A 13,834-nucleotide genomic window follows, 5' to 3' on the forward strand; every position below is an offset into this window, starting at 1 on the left:
CTGTGCCTCAGTAGGAGGCCCTCTCCGCCATGGCTCCAGGAGGGCAGATATTGGCATACTCCAGCTACAGCAAGGCATTGCACAGCCCGTTGTGAAGCCCCCCCTTCCAATTTTTCAAGAAAGGTTCCTCAGTGCTCTCACTCTCGACAGCATAGCAGCACACGAGCAGTCTGTGTGGGCAGCTGAGAAATTTTCCCAGAGATAACTTCACAAGGATGTGCAGTGAAAGGCAAATGTCGGATGATGAGAGCCCCAGCCCTAGCAGTGGCAGTTCAGATGCAGAGGAACGAGACCCTGCCGCTCCAGAGCCTGAGGAACAGGAAGAAAGAAAACCTTCTGCCACCCAGCAGAAGAAAAACACCAAACTCTCTATCAAAAGGACTGCTGCTGGGCAGTGGTGGCACATGCCTTTAATCCCAGCACTTGAGAGGCAAAGGCAGGTGGATTTTGAAGTTAGAAGCCAGTCTCGACTACAGACTGAGTTCCAGGACAGCCAGGGCTACACAGAGACACCCTGGCTCAAAAAACCTAAAGAAAAAAAAAAAGACTGCCAAGTAATCCATTAGTGGTAAAACATTTCAGAAGGAGCTGGCTGAGATCATGCTCGATCCTCCTCCTAACCGTGGTGCTGGGCCTAAAGGAGATAAGTTTTATGAATGGAGGTCCACTATACTTGGTCTACCAGGTTCTGTATATGAAGGTGCTGGTTTTTTTCTGGATATCTCATTTTCTTCAGATTACCCATTTAAGCCACCAAAGGTTAGTTCTGGACCAGAATCCATCAGTGCACCACCAACGGTCTGGGAGTTATCTTATTCTGAAAGACAACTGGATCTTGCTTTGACTATTTCCAAGGTTTGGCTCTCTATTTGACAGATTGCAACGCTGCCTTTTGTAGCCCAGAGAGCACTGATGTATCATCTCAAACACAACAAACATGCTCCTGAAGGAAAAACAAAACAAAACAAAAACAAAAACAAAAACACCTGCGCTTTTCAAGTCTTAATGTTACTGCCTGCCACCAGGGGATCTTGTAAAAAATCAGTTTGTGATACTGTGGATTTTGGACTGGAGCCTGGGAATCTATATTTAGAGCATGGCAATACTTCTGGACCGTGGACAGCTTGAGGAACAGTTACACCTGAGATCTCAGATGTTTCAAGCGACTCTTTGACAGGGACCATGGACAGGAAAAGCCTGAAGACTCTGATGTCTGTTTTAGATTCAGACATCAACCTTGTTTTGTCTGAGAAGATATCGAGTGGTAGGCAACAGGGCTGATATGTTTAGTTGCAGGATGCTTTCTCTTTTAGGAGTTGCTGTGGTCATGGTGTCTCTTCACAGCAGTAGAGCACTGACTAAGACAGTAGTTGGCACCAGGGAGAAGAGTATTGCTCTGGCTAGTCTAACCATGCTGCTTCTTTGCAAAATGTGGACTTTGGTCTGGGAAAGCCGTCCAAACACATTAAGTGGAGCACAATGGGCCATGCCACAGGAGCACAGGAGACAGTGTTGAGAGACATTTGATTGTGGGGATCCAGTTCAAGGGGTTTCAGGTGAGAAAAGTAAGGAAGTGACCTAGAGGTTGTTGTGATATTTTGGTGCATAATGTGGCTGCCTTCTGCACTTGTTTAAGAAAATCTGCCAGAAGATACACTGAAAAGTTTAGCATTAATGACATTAGCAGAGGAAATTTCAACACAGCCTAGTATCAACTCTGTCATTTGGCTGTAAGTGGGCACTCTTACTCAGATCTGTAATGAAAAGGGGTACTTTGAGAAAGGAAAGATACAAAATGGACAGTTTGAGGAGACAGGGGGCACCAGGATGTGTAATGGAGCTAAATGTGGTGCCCAAGTAGATAAAAGTTGAAACTAAATCCGGAGGCTAAATGGAAGAAAGGGAGCAGTGACCTCAGAACAAGCCCTTATGCGGGTGAGCTTCGCACCTGTAAAGAGAAATCAAAGACAACTTTAGGCCAATGTGTGGTGACATGTGCCTTTAAAACAGCTCTTGGGAGGCAGAGGCAGGTGAATCTCTGAGTTCAGGCCAACCTGGTCTAAAGAGTGAGTTGTAGCCCAGCCATGCTTAGGCAGCAAAACCAAGAAAGGTGGTGAAAATGTGTTTGAATGAGGAGACTGTATTCCAGCACCGCCATGCAGAAACTCTTGGCAATATAGGCAATATGATTCTGGCTTCAGAGACCAGGACTAAGAAAGGAGGACTGTGGGATCTCCCTCTTCAGTCAAGGAGAACTGATGAGGCCAGACATGTGTCAGGATAGTGTCCCTGCAAGGAGACCCAGAGAGGCTTTTGGACTAAGCTGAGAAGGTTAAGCTTGGATCGCCTTGGAGACTCTGAGAATTGGAGATGCCAAAGCTACTGTTCATCTCTCTGTTGGGGAGAGCTGCTAACATTGTATGGAACCAGCCCAAGAGAGAGAAATGTGTTTCAATCGACTAAGCTGAAAGGAGTTGGAGCTCTGAAGAGCCCTTTGATATCAAATGGATATAGAGTTGGCAGTTTGACCTGCTAGCTTTTGGTCATGCTTTGGTGCAGTATTTCCTCACAATGCTTGCTCCCTTTCCTCCCTTTTGAAATGGTAATATAAAGGAAGGGATAGGTGGAGTCAAGATCAGGGGGTGGGGGGGGGACTGGAGAGATCCAAAGCAAGCAGCAGAATGCTGAGAGAAGTACCATTGTGGAGATATTCACAGAAACTTATAAAGAATTCAAAGGATGGAGTCCAAAGCCTTGGATTCAATGTATTAATGGAGTCTATTAAAAACCTACGGTGTAGATCAGTAAGTGCCCTGTATACCCCAACTCACCCGAAATCAAAACTTCTGACCTGCCCCCTCCAATCGCCCTGACACTGCAGTGATGCCATCCTTGTGCACCAACACTCCTATCAGTTGCTGCTCCCCGTTCTGACATAATCTCTGGGGTTGAAATGATGTCATGATTGGGCGCCAGCACTCATTGTGGCTGATGCCCTGCAGCCATTAGCCTTGGGGCTGAAATGTCCTGATTGGGCTTCAACATTCATTTCCATTACTACCGGTCCCCTCCACATATCTTTTTTTTTTTTTTTTTTTTACTTTAGAAAGGACTTTATTTATGTACAAATAACAGTTATCATTCTATCCATGAATTCTATTTTCCTAAAGCAAGAGTTTCTTTTTGGTTGTCTTTTTAAGGTTTAAAAATAAAAAAAATACTGGGTACGATGGTGCATGCCTTTAATCCCGTAATTCAGGAGGCAAGGGATCTCTGTGAGTGCCACGGAGACTGACCTACAGAGTGAGTTTCAAGATAGCCAGAACTACACAAAGAGATCATGTCTCAAAAAAAAAAGAAAAAGAAAAGAAAAGTAAAGAAAAGAAAGGAGGAAAAGAGGAAAAGGAAAAGAAAAAGAAAAAAAGGAAGAGAGGGAGAGGAAGAGGGCGAAATCAAAACCACACCCTAATCTTTGAAAGGAACCAAGATTCTTCTTCTGCTTCTAGATCAGTGCTGGACAGGAAGGAAAGGAGAATTTTTCGGGACAGATGTCACAACTGGACATTCAGGCAAGTTTAACAACCCAGCCCACCTCCAACATAGCAGCTGCAGGCTGAATGGCTGAAGCAGGTCAGACAGCCCAACAAAACTCAGCTGTGCTGTGTGCTGCCATTAGCAACTATCAAAAATTACTAAACATACTAGACCAAAACAAAAAAAGACTCAAGTAGACATGAGAAGAGTCAGTTCCTTGCATGACCTCCATCTCAATAACCCTAATAAATAGACTATCCCAATGCACGGAAAATAGTACATCATTTCAAATTTCACACAGGAAGACAATTGGCTCAACCATTTTATGCCCACAGTTCATGTCTTCATCTACACACAAACTTTCCTGTTTGCCTGCGCATAACACAATGAGGCAGAGTGCTGAGCTGAGACCTAACACCCACAGGGGATGCTTTTACAGGCTGCAACGTTGAAGCGGGAAGCACACTGAATCACCCTTATCTGAAGAACCTTGTGGAACCAACGAATAACTTAGGGGCCGAAAGTCTCCACTCCAGTGTGCTTGGGGCTGGCTGCGGGCAGCACCATTAGGAAGCTTCCTCCATGTCCACATCCTCCTGTAACTGCTGGACCATTTTTTCCTCCAGCTGCTTTCCTTTGCCAGCGAGAGGAGCCCGGATAAGATGGATGTTCTGCTTGACCTCCTTGATGTCCTGCACCTTCTGGAGCTCTTTGTTCTTCTTCAACCTGTTCATTATAAATTTGGCCTGGCGCTTCTGTTTGATCTCTTCAACTCTCTTCATGGCATCAATAGTTTTATTCCACAGCTCACGCTGGTATTTCACAGGTTCATTTCTACGTTTTTCAAATTCAAATGAGTAGTCCACCCTGAGCTCCTTGTTGGCTGCTTTCCGGAAGCTTTAGTCCACCTGACCTTGCGTGGGTTCCTCTTCTTCTTAAAGTTGTTATGACACTTGGATTTGCAGAATCCGAACACCTGGCCGTCATTGCGGACGAACATCATGCCGTGGCCAGGGTAGATCGGCCCGGAGCAGAAATAACACTTTTCGATCCTCATGTTGACCCCGCGTGGGACCCACCTTCCGGACGCGGAGCTGGAGAGGCCCCTCCACATTTCCACTGATGCCCCGCACCTCCCTTCATCCCTGGGGCTGAAAGTCATGATTGCGAGACAACCCTCATTTTGGCTGATGGCCTGCTTCTCCCATTATCCCTGGGGCTGAATGCCTGTCATGATTGGGCTCTGAAACTCCTCTCTACTGATGCCCCTGCCCTTCCCATTAGCCCTGGGGCTAAATCCCTGGCATGATTGGGCACCAACCCGCATTTCTGCTGATACCCTGCCTCTCTCGAGCCCTGAGGCTGAAACCATGTCATGATTGGGCCCCAATCCTCATATCTGCTGATGTCCTGCCTCTCTCATTAGACCTGAGGCTGAATCCGTGTCCTGATTGGGCACCAACCCTCATTTCCACTGATGCCCCGCCCCTCCCATTGGACCGCCTGCTGAGACCATGTCATGATTGGCCTCGATTTCTCATTTCTGCTGATGCCCACCCCTCTCATTAGCCCTGAGGCTGAATCCATGTCATGATTGGGCACCAACCCTCATTTTCACTGAATCCTGCCTCTCCCTTAAGCCCTCCTGCTGAGACCATGCCATGATTGGCCTCCATCCCTCATTTCCGCTGATGCCCACCCATCTCATTAGCCCTGAGGCTGAATCCATGTCATGATTGGGCACCAACCCTCATTTTCACTGAATCCGCCCCTCCCTTAAGCCCTCCTGCTGAGACCATGTCATGATTGGACTCCAACCCTAATTTCCGCTGATGCTTGCCCCTCCCATTTGCCTGGGACTTAAATCCTGTTATGATTGGGTGTCAACCCTCATTTCCGGTGATGCCCCGCCTCTTCCTAGAAACCCTGGCGCTCAAATACTGTGGTCCTTGGGCAAGAACAGCCATTTGGGTCTCTGCCTGCAGCCTAGCTGCTGAGCTGCTCCGGAGATCATCTGTTCTGAGGTACTTTGGGACTGTGGGAGTGTGGGACTGTGTTCTTTGCACCCCTGTGAGCGGGTGGGGAACCGCTGAGCCTGTGGTGGTACAGCTCAAGCTCCCGCCATGGCTGAAGCGCCCTCTCGAATGAGGCAGAACTATGACTGGCAGTGCGAGGATGCTGTCAACACACACATCCAACTGCACCTCCATGCCTCCTATGTGTACATGTCGATGGCAGTCTACTTTGACCGTGATGACGTGGCCCAGGAGAACTTGAAGCGTTTCTTCTTGACCAAGTCACACAACTGCCAGACCAGTGCAGAGATGTTCATGCACCTGCAGAATAAGCGTGGAGGCTGCGTCTCCCTTCAGGGCATCGCGAGACCAGAACGCGACAGCTGGCACGGGGGATTTCAAGCCATGGAATGTGCCTTCCACATGGAGATGCTCATCAACCAGAGCCTGCTGAAAATGCACGAAGTGGCCAAAGAGAAAGGCGACCCCCACCTCTGCCATTTCCTGGAGCAAAACTGCCTAGATCAGCAGGCCGACATTCTGAAGGAGATGAGCGGCTACCTGACCAACCTGCGCCAGATGGGGGCCTTGGAGCACAACTTGGCTGAGTACCTCTTTGACAAGCTCAGCCTGTCCTAAAGCTTCAAGTGCACTGAACTGGGATGTCCCCACTGCCGTGGGGTCTTTCTCTGGTCATTACACCTGATGTTCATGTTGGTTTTGAAGCAAAGTTCACTCGTTTTCCGTTTCTGTTGGACTGTTGCTTTAAATAAATTTTGTGTGTTTGTTTGCAGCAAAATTGAAGTATCAAGTTGATGTTTAAATTCTTAACTTTGGGGGCTGTGGGTGTAGCTCACTTGTTACAGTGCTTACCTGGTATTCAGGAAACCATGGACTGCATCCCAACCATGGCCATAAACAAGGATATGGTGGTCCAACCCTGAAACCACAGCACTGTGGAGATAGAGGCAGGAATATCAAGTGTTACAGCAAGGTTAGGCCCTCCTAAGCTATAAGAGCCGGGTCCATAAAATTACACTATCAAAAATCCCTTTCACCGTGAAAAAAAAAATGAAGCTGGGTCTCCACGGGGGTTTTAAAATCCATGGTCAGGAGTATATCTTCATATTCATTCCCATTATTTGGAAGCTTTGAATATCCAGAAGTTTGGATGGGAAAGGGAGGTGGGAGGAGAGTGTGTATGAAGGGGTGTCTGAGAGGGGGCAGGAATCCGGAGGTAAAGTGAGTAAATAATTTAAATCTTATAGAAGAAGGGGTTGGGCGTCTAGGCAATTTCCTGACTTAGTTATGTGGGATGAACAAGCGTGGATTTCTAGGAAAAGCAGAGACCAACACATGAGAGAAGCCACAGCATCAGGCCCCAGGAAGTCAAATTAATGGGAATTATGTGGAAGCCCCAAACCCTGAGACAACAGAGAGAGAAAATGATAAACATCAGAACTTACAAAGGGCCTCCATCAAGTGGATTGCAGGACCCCCAGAGCTAGGAGTTCCCTAAGGGCCTCACAGTCAGGTGCTTAACAGTCTTCCAGGGCATGCCACCTATCAGGATCCCTACCTATCTTCCTGAGGCTTACCATTTCTGCCAGCTTTTAGCAATCTGTAAGACTTGGTACGTCCTGAGGGAGGGTGACACAAGCCTGGAGGCTGCTCTTAAAGCAGTCATCCCTGGTTTCCTAATGGATCAGTTTAAGATTGCCTGAGCCTCCTCCAACAGTCTCAGAAATCAACACAGACTGTCAGTAGGTTTTAATGTGATGATTGCTGTGCCTGCCTACTATTTTGGGTATGTTTTTAGGGTGTCAATGAGAAACAGACCTCCAGGACTGGGCCATTGGGCCCTACCCAGAGAGCTGCTGTGGACCTCAGTTGGCCATGTAGATCTAGTGCCCGGGGCAGATACTTTATGATCAAGTACTAACATACAAATGGTAAAATCGTGAGAATAACTATAACCTCTACTGAAAACATGATAAATAGAATAGTTGGGCGACATTGTTCTCATTGCAGGAGAATGCAGGGAGATGGGTAAAGAAATCATCTAAAAGATCAAAAAAGATCAAACCAACTCTCCAGCCTTTGCCATAAGTGTCAGGAAGGCTGGTGAGTCCCTTGCTGCCTTTTTCTTTTTTTCTTTTTTCTTTTTGTAATGAAATTACTTTAATGCATTTTTTAAAGAAAACCTTAAGAACCAAACATGAACTTTTAAAGATGGCACCTTCTACAACTGTACACATCCTAAAACACTGTCTACACTTTCCTACAGAACATAATTCAAACTCTGTGGGCATTTCAATCTATCCTCAAGGAAATAGTCAAAGGAGCGCTTAGTACACCCAATCTGAAACAAAGTATAGAATTCCGATTTATGATCTTGTCAGGGCAATAGGCTTCTATTGAAAACTGCAACCAGTGATAAGACAGACATATTTGGAAAACATTTGATCTGACAGTCTTTAATATCGGTAAAATGGGTCTGAATTTTGTAGCCAATGAAAGGTACTTTAATCCACTGTGTAGAAAAAAAGGGAAAGAAAAAATGCAGCTGTCCTTTTTCTCGAAATACGTAAGACCAACACTACTATTTACACACTTAAAGGATTTCAGACTTATTTAAGTAAGCATCTCCTCCATGGGAAACTGAGTGCTGCAGAGATGCAGATTCCCCCAAGCCTGACGATCTGTAAACTACAAAAACGCATTTGAAGAAACATTTCTGTTGCTTGTCCTAATTTTGATCTTAAATACAAAACCATTTCTGAAATCAGTCACAATTTGAAGACCTAGGAAACCTTAGGTGTTTTTTGTATCTGTGAAAACTTTGTCTCAGACTCTTATCCTCCTGTTGATACTGGTCCACGGCACAGACACACACACAGACAGAATGGCCACACTGGAGGAAAGGGAAACTGAATCTCAGCACAACTAGCATCCCGGTGGTCTCACTCAGTCTGAGGTATACAGGACCTGCAGCATTTGGGGTGCGTACAGGGGCTATTGCAATGGATGAAGGAACACTTCAGCAAAGCATTCATTATTTGTTCACAGGAACACTGAGAAAGAATTATATATATATATATATATATATATATATATATATATATATATACAGAGAGAGAGAGAGATATTAAATTCACAAACCAAATATACACCTAATAGCATTCCATTTTTACAAATTTGGTTTAGAACTTCTGCAGTGTTCTGGGTCAGCACTTGCCAGCATTTTCTGCATTTATATAATGGTCTTGTATCCAGTTATAAAACTACTGTTTTGACATAAGTCACATATACTGGGACTAGGAAATCAATTTATTCAATGACTCCGTGCAGTGTACTCACCAGCTTGGCAAGAGTTGAGGGATTTAGAATGAAACAGAAGCCCCTCATTTTAAACCAGACAAAGGAGTTTTCAAATTAAAACCATAAAGAAGGGTAAGGAGCTTACTGCGAATATGAATACTAGACATAACACACACACACACACACACACACACTAAAAAATAAAAAACCAAACTGTTTGGTCAGAACATAGGAGCATAAGTGCCTTGAGAAATTTGAGAATCACCTAACCAGAGTGCACAGTCTCTTAGGTCCAGCCAGCACAATGCTGTAGATTGCCACAAAGCGGTCAAAGGTGTTCACTGACGACAGCCAATGCAACCTTAGCGTCCACCTCCCAGGCCCAGTGTTCCTAACCCATCACCTCTAGCTACAGGCAATTGTCTCCAGCTGCTGCTCGGCCTCAGCGGCCATCGCTGCGGCCTGCAACTGTTCTGTGTCGCTCTGGATGGCACTGGGGGTGACCTGTTCCCTCTCACTGTGCATATTGTTCTCATGCCTCTTCAGGTCTGAGGCCTTGGCGAAGGCCTTGGTGCAGGAGCCACCCACAAAAGGCTTTTCCCCTCTGTGTCTTCTCTCGTGGTCCTTGAGGTGAGACTTGTGTTTGAGGGCTTTGTCACATATGTGACACGCGAATGGCCTTTTGTTGTGGTGAACCCCCTCGTACCTCTTTAGGTCTGGGGCATGGCTGAAAAATTTCCGCACACCTCACAGCTGTAGGGTTTGTACCCTGTATGGATTTTTAGGAGTTCTTTCAAGTGGACCTGGGTGGTGAAACCTTTTGTGCACATCTCACAGACAAACAGCCTGTCAGTGGTGTGGAGGTTCTCATGCTTCCTCAGCTGGCCTTCATTGGATAAAGTCCTCCCACATGCTTGGCAGGCGATCTGCTCTCGATGGTGACCATAGAGCAAGTACTCGAACTTCATGTCGCTGGCCGCCGTGGCCCAGCCCGGAGTCTGTTCATCTTTACTACTTAGCTCATCCCGTCATTAAAGGTTAAGGCCTGAGGGGTCTGAGACCCCAGATCTTTGGACTCGGGAGTCTCCATGGACTCCACTTCCTGGCCGTAGCAGTTCACTTTCCGAACTTCCTCACTCCCCAGCTCTTTCAAAATTGCTTCCTGAACCCTGAGAGCGGTTGTGGGAGACTTGCTGTCCTCTTGACTCGGGCGACTGGCTTCTACCTAGTCATCAGAAGGGCTGGCATCTTGGTCCCGGATTTCTTCCACATCATCTTCCTGAGCAGTGTCTCCAATGGGGCAGTTTAATTTGAGGCAATACTTACTCTTCAACTGGCCTTTACTTCCATCTGGACCAGACACATCGTGCTTCTGAGAACATAGTTTACCAAAAACCGGATACCTTAAATCTGCCTGGACTACATTATATCAAGTTGATGTCCTCCTTTTTCATGGAAAACTTTATGGTATACATGTTGTTCAGCACCTCTTCCAATATGTCGGAGCGGAGGAAATCTATCTCTATGACGGACGAGCTGTCCACTTCCAGCTTCGTGAAAAGCTTCTTAAAGTACGTGCTGCAGGTGGCGAGGACACACTGGTGGGCTCGGAACTTTACATCTCAACCACTATGGTGATGTTGCAGAATTCTCCCTCCAGGCGCTGTTCGTTCAGTGATTTCAGAAACAGAGTTTTTTGATCATCGTCATTATATTTTATGGTTTCAGACATACTGATGAAAAAATCCATGAACAATTCAGGCTATGTTCTTAATGTCATTAAAAACCAAATGCTTCAGATCAGACTCAGGCTGATCAGGATCAAGCCAGATCTGCAGCTAGGCACCACTACAGAAGCTCGCTGTTGCTGTGGGCTCCCTCGCTTAGCAGAGCACAAGCCAGGGACAGAATGGACGCTGGGGCACAGTGTGTGGTAGTGTTTTGGATTTTTTAAAAAAAATTTTTTGAGTTTGGGGAGGGGTGGGGTGGGATGGGGTAATTGTGCACGTCCCTGGTGGTGTCAGCCCTCCTCCTACAGGAGCACACACTATCCAACCTGTCCCGAACACTCCCATCCCCCACCCACTCCCCATCGGGTTGCCTTTTTCTATTGTAAGGTGCACACACTGGAGAAGACCACTGGTGTATTAAGTAATTTTTCTATTTCTATTATACAATACCATGTCAAAGGCAACTTCCCCGAGAAAGTTTGGGATCATGTGTGCAGCACTTTTGAGTCCATTAAGGTAGAGTAAGCATGACAGTGGAATCGGAAACTGGGGGCTCATTCGTAAACTACAAATAGAAAGCAGAGCACAAACTTGAAATGGTGGGTCTACAAACTCTAAAAGAGTTCCTCCAGTGTCATATGTCCTCTAACTCCCAAGCCTCCTAGAATAGTGCGACCACGTGGGACCAAGTATTTAAATGCTATGTTGGGGCATCCCATTGAAACCACCTCAATCCACTCCCTGGCACCAATAGTCTTGTGACCATATATACTGTATTTCAAAATGCATGTAGTATAAATTTAGAAGTCCCTATAGTTTTTCCACAACTACAACATTGCTTAGGAAGCGACAAGCCTCGCAAAGACTTAAAGTGACAGGGTAGGAGAATGGCCAGAGAGCCCTCATCCACTTAGAAAAGAATGGAAGGTGTACTGGCTATTTTTGTGTCAACTTGACACGGCTGAGTTATCACAGAGAAAGGAGCTTGAGTTGAGGAAATGCCTCCATGAGATCCAACTGTAAGGCATTTTCTCAATTAGTGATCAAGGGGGAAAGGCCCCTGTGGGTGGGACCATCCCTGGGCTGGTAGTCTTGGGTTCTATAAGAGAGTAGGCTGAGCAAGCCAGGGGAGGCAAGCCAGTAAAGAACATCCCTCCATGGCCTCTGCATCAGCTCCTGCTTCCTGACCTGCTTGAGTTCCAGTCCTGACTTCCTTTGGTGATGCACAGAAGTATGGAAGTGTAAGGCAAATAAACCCTTTCCTCCCCAACTTGCTTCTTGGTCATGATGTTTGTGCAGGAATAGAAACCCTGACTAAGACAGAAGGGATGGCAGAAGTATTATGGTAGGTGGTGAAGGGAGTCGGGCAGTGAGAGGGATGTAAACTGAACAAGTAAAAAATAAATTATAAAAACCTCAGAACTCTACTGAGACTCTAGGCAGCCTATTAGTTGTCACTCCTTGAAAAATAAAAAAGTGAATGGCACATTTGTGACATATAATGGCACAGAATATACACTACTCTTTCAAAAGGGATGAATGTGGACATAGGAAAATTTGAACAAAGCAATGCTGAAATCCAGCAGGGCAAATGCCAAACTCTGTACCTCCATGTTCTATATCAAAGACCTTACATGGCTCTACCATTTGAGCTTTTCTGCCTTTAGCACACTTTCTATCTCTTGGGCTGGTCCCATCCTCTGTATTCAGTGCACAGTACTGGCATCTTCAACACCTTGGGGTCTCCAAGTCAAATGAGGCTTCATTGTCAGAGCTGCATGGAAAAGCTTCTTAGGGCCTCTTGTCTCACAGGCCCTTTAAAAATGAACCACTCTGCCACACACTGCCCAGCCCCAGAGGCTCTCTGAAACTGTGAAGGAACATTCCATGACCCCTTTACTCACACAGCTGTAGGTGACTTTATATGACTGTCTGTGACTTTGCAGACTGTGGCTTTAAAGCCATCATGACAACAGTGCCAAGTTCAGCGGTAGGCCTAGCATAACCTTGGCTCCCATGAGCCAATTTAACACCTTTATCTGTTGTTGCTTTATAGCATCACTGATGTCCTTAGGCACTTTTCTTTCACAATGCAGAAGCGCTGGGTGTGGTCTTGCCTCAGGGTACCACACTCTTACATCTGTGTATCTCAGGTGTTTTCAGGACATAGATTTCTCCAACAATGACAGCTTCAAGCACAAGTTTTAACAGTAACACTAACCTTGCCAGTCTCCCCAGCTTGTGCATTTTGTATTTCAGTACTGCTCCTCCCCAACCTGCCTATACGTAAAAAGGGCCCTTTCTGAAATGGGGTTTCTGCTGTACCTCTGAAATGGTAAACACCTTAAAGCTGAGTTATCCTTAGCCTGGGGTTTACCGCAGTATTTATCAACTCTTGCGTCCCCAAAATACAACATTAAAAGGTACACTAAACTCTGAAGGTAGCTATGCTACAAAATAGTTTAAAATTAACAATTGTACAATATTCATTTATGCTTGAAATTCCAGTTCTAAACCAACCTTGTGGGGTTCTTGCCATCCAGCAGGGCTGCAAGTGTCAGTTTGATACCTGGTTTGAGGGTCTGAGAGAACCCTAAGCCAATCAGGCTGGAGTTGTTCACTTTGGCTGAAAGGCTGGCATCAAGGTCGACCTGATACTTGGCTGCTATTTCAAAGCCAGTGTTACTTTTTGCTGCAGTCCAGGCGAGATTTACAGCAGTCTCCAACTTCTGGCAAATGGAGTCACCAAACTCCGTTTTGTCGTTCACATTACTATAAAACAGGAATTCGTCTGTCTTGTATCCAACTGTGGAGTTGCTTTGGGCCACTCGGGACTTTGAGGTCTCAAAATTCATCTGGGAGCCAGCCAGCCAGCCAGCCAACCCTCATAGGCAAGCAACAGAGCGCCCCGGGATTGAGGGCCCAGCAATGTCAAAGTCCATGCCACAGCCCAGGTTGATGTGCGCCCTCTTGATTTGAGCATTTTTCTTGGTTTAAGCATCCCCTGCCCTCAGTGTTAGGTGAGAAAGATGAATTGAAGGTCAGTTCTGTCCACGAGTAAGCTGGTCTTCCACAGTGATCTCAGTGCCCAGGGTCCTGTCTGTGTTCCAATTCTCTGTAAATGCTAGCCCATGCTTGGTCCCTCTGTACATGCTAGCCATGCTTGGTCCATCTGACCTTGGTTTCCAGACTGCGTTCACTCTGGTGTCTCCGAGTTGGCAGAGCCTGAGCTGG

The 13,834-nt window shown here is 46.2% G+C and overlaps 1 protein-coding gene and 4 pseudogenes across 1 annotated transcript; 2 read left to right on the forward strand and 3 right to left on the reverse strand.

Annotated features, from left to right (window-relative positions):
* Positions 1–215: 215 nt before the first annotated feature.
* On the forward strand, positions 216–3,617 carry LOC147004858 (ubiquitin-conjugating enzyme E2 E3-like; annotated as a pseudogene).
* Positions 3,618–4,065: 448 nt separating this feature from the next.
* On the reverse strand, positions 4,066–4,611 carry LOC147004859 (putative ribosome biogenesis protein RLP24 pseudogene; annotated as a pseudogene).
* A 1,046-nt stretch (positions 4,612–5,657) lies between these two features.
* LOC147004860 (ferritin heavy polypeptide-like 17E) lies at positions 5,658–6,188 on the forward strand. The gene has a single exon (XM_085837794.1). The coding sequence runs from the start codon at positions 5,658–5,660 to the stop codon at positions 6,186–6,188; it is 531 nt and encodes a 176-aa protein (XP_085693920.1).
* A 3,060-nt stretch (positions 6,189–9,248) lies between these two features.
* Positions 9,249–10,620, reverse strand: LOC110287055 (zinc finger and BTB domain-containing protein 14 pseudogene; annotated as a pseudogene).
* Positions 10,621–13,090: 2,470 nt separating this feature from the next.
* Positions 13,091–13,542, reverse strand: LOC110287053 (non-selective voltage-gated ion channel VDAC1 pseudogene; annotated as a pseudogene).
* Between the last annotated feature and the right edge of the window lie 292 nt (positions 13,543–13,834).

Source organism: Mus caroli, unplaced genomic scaffold (assembly GCF_978045245.1).
Source record: "Mus caroli unplaced genomic scaffold, Mus_caroli_1 scaffold_5, whole genome shotgun sequence".
Taxonomy (NCBI): Eukaryota; Metazoa; Chordata; class Mammalia; order Rodentia; family Muridae; genus Mus; species Mus caroli.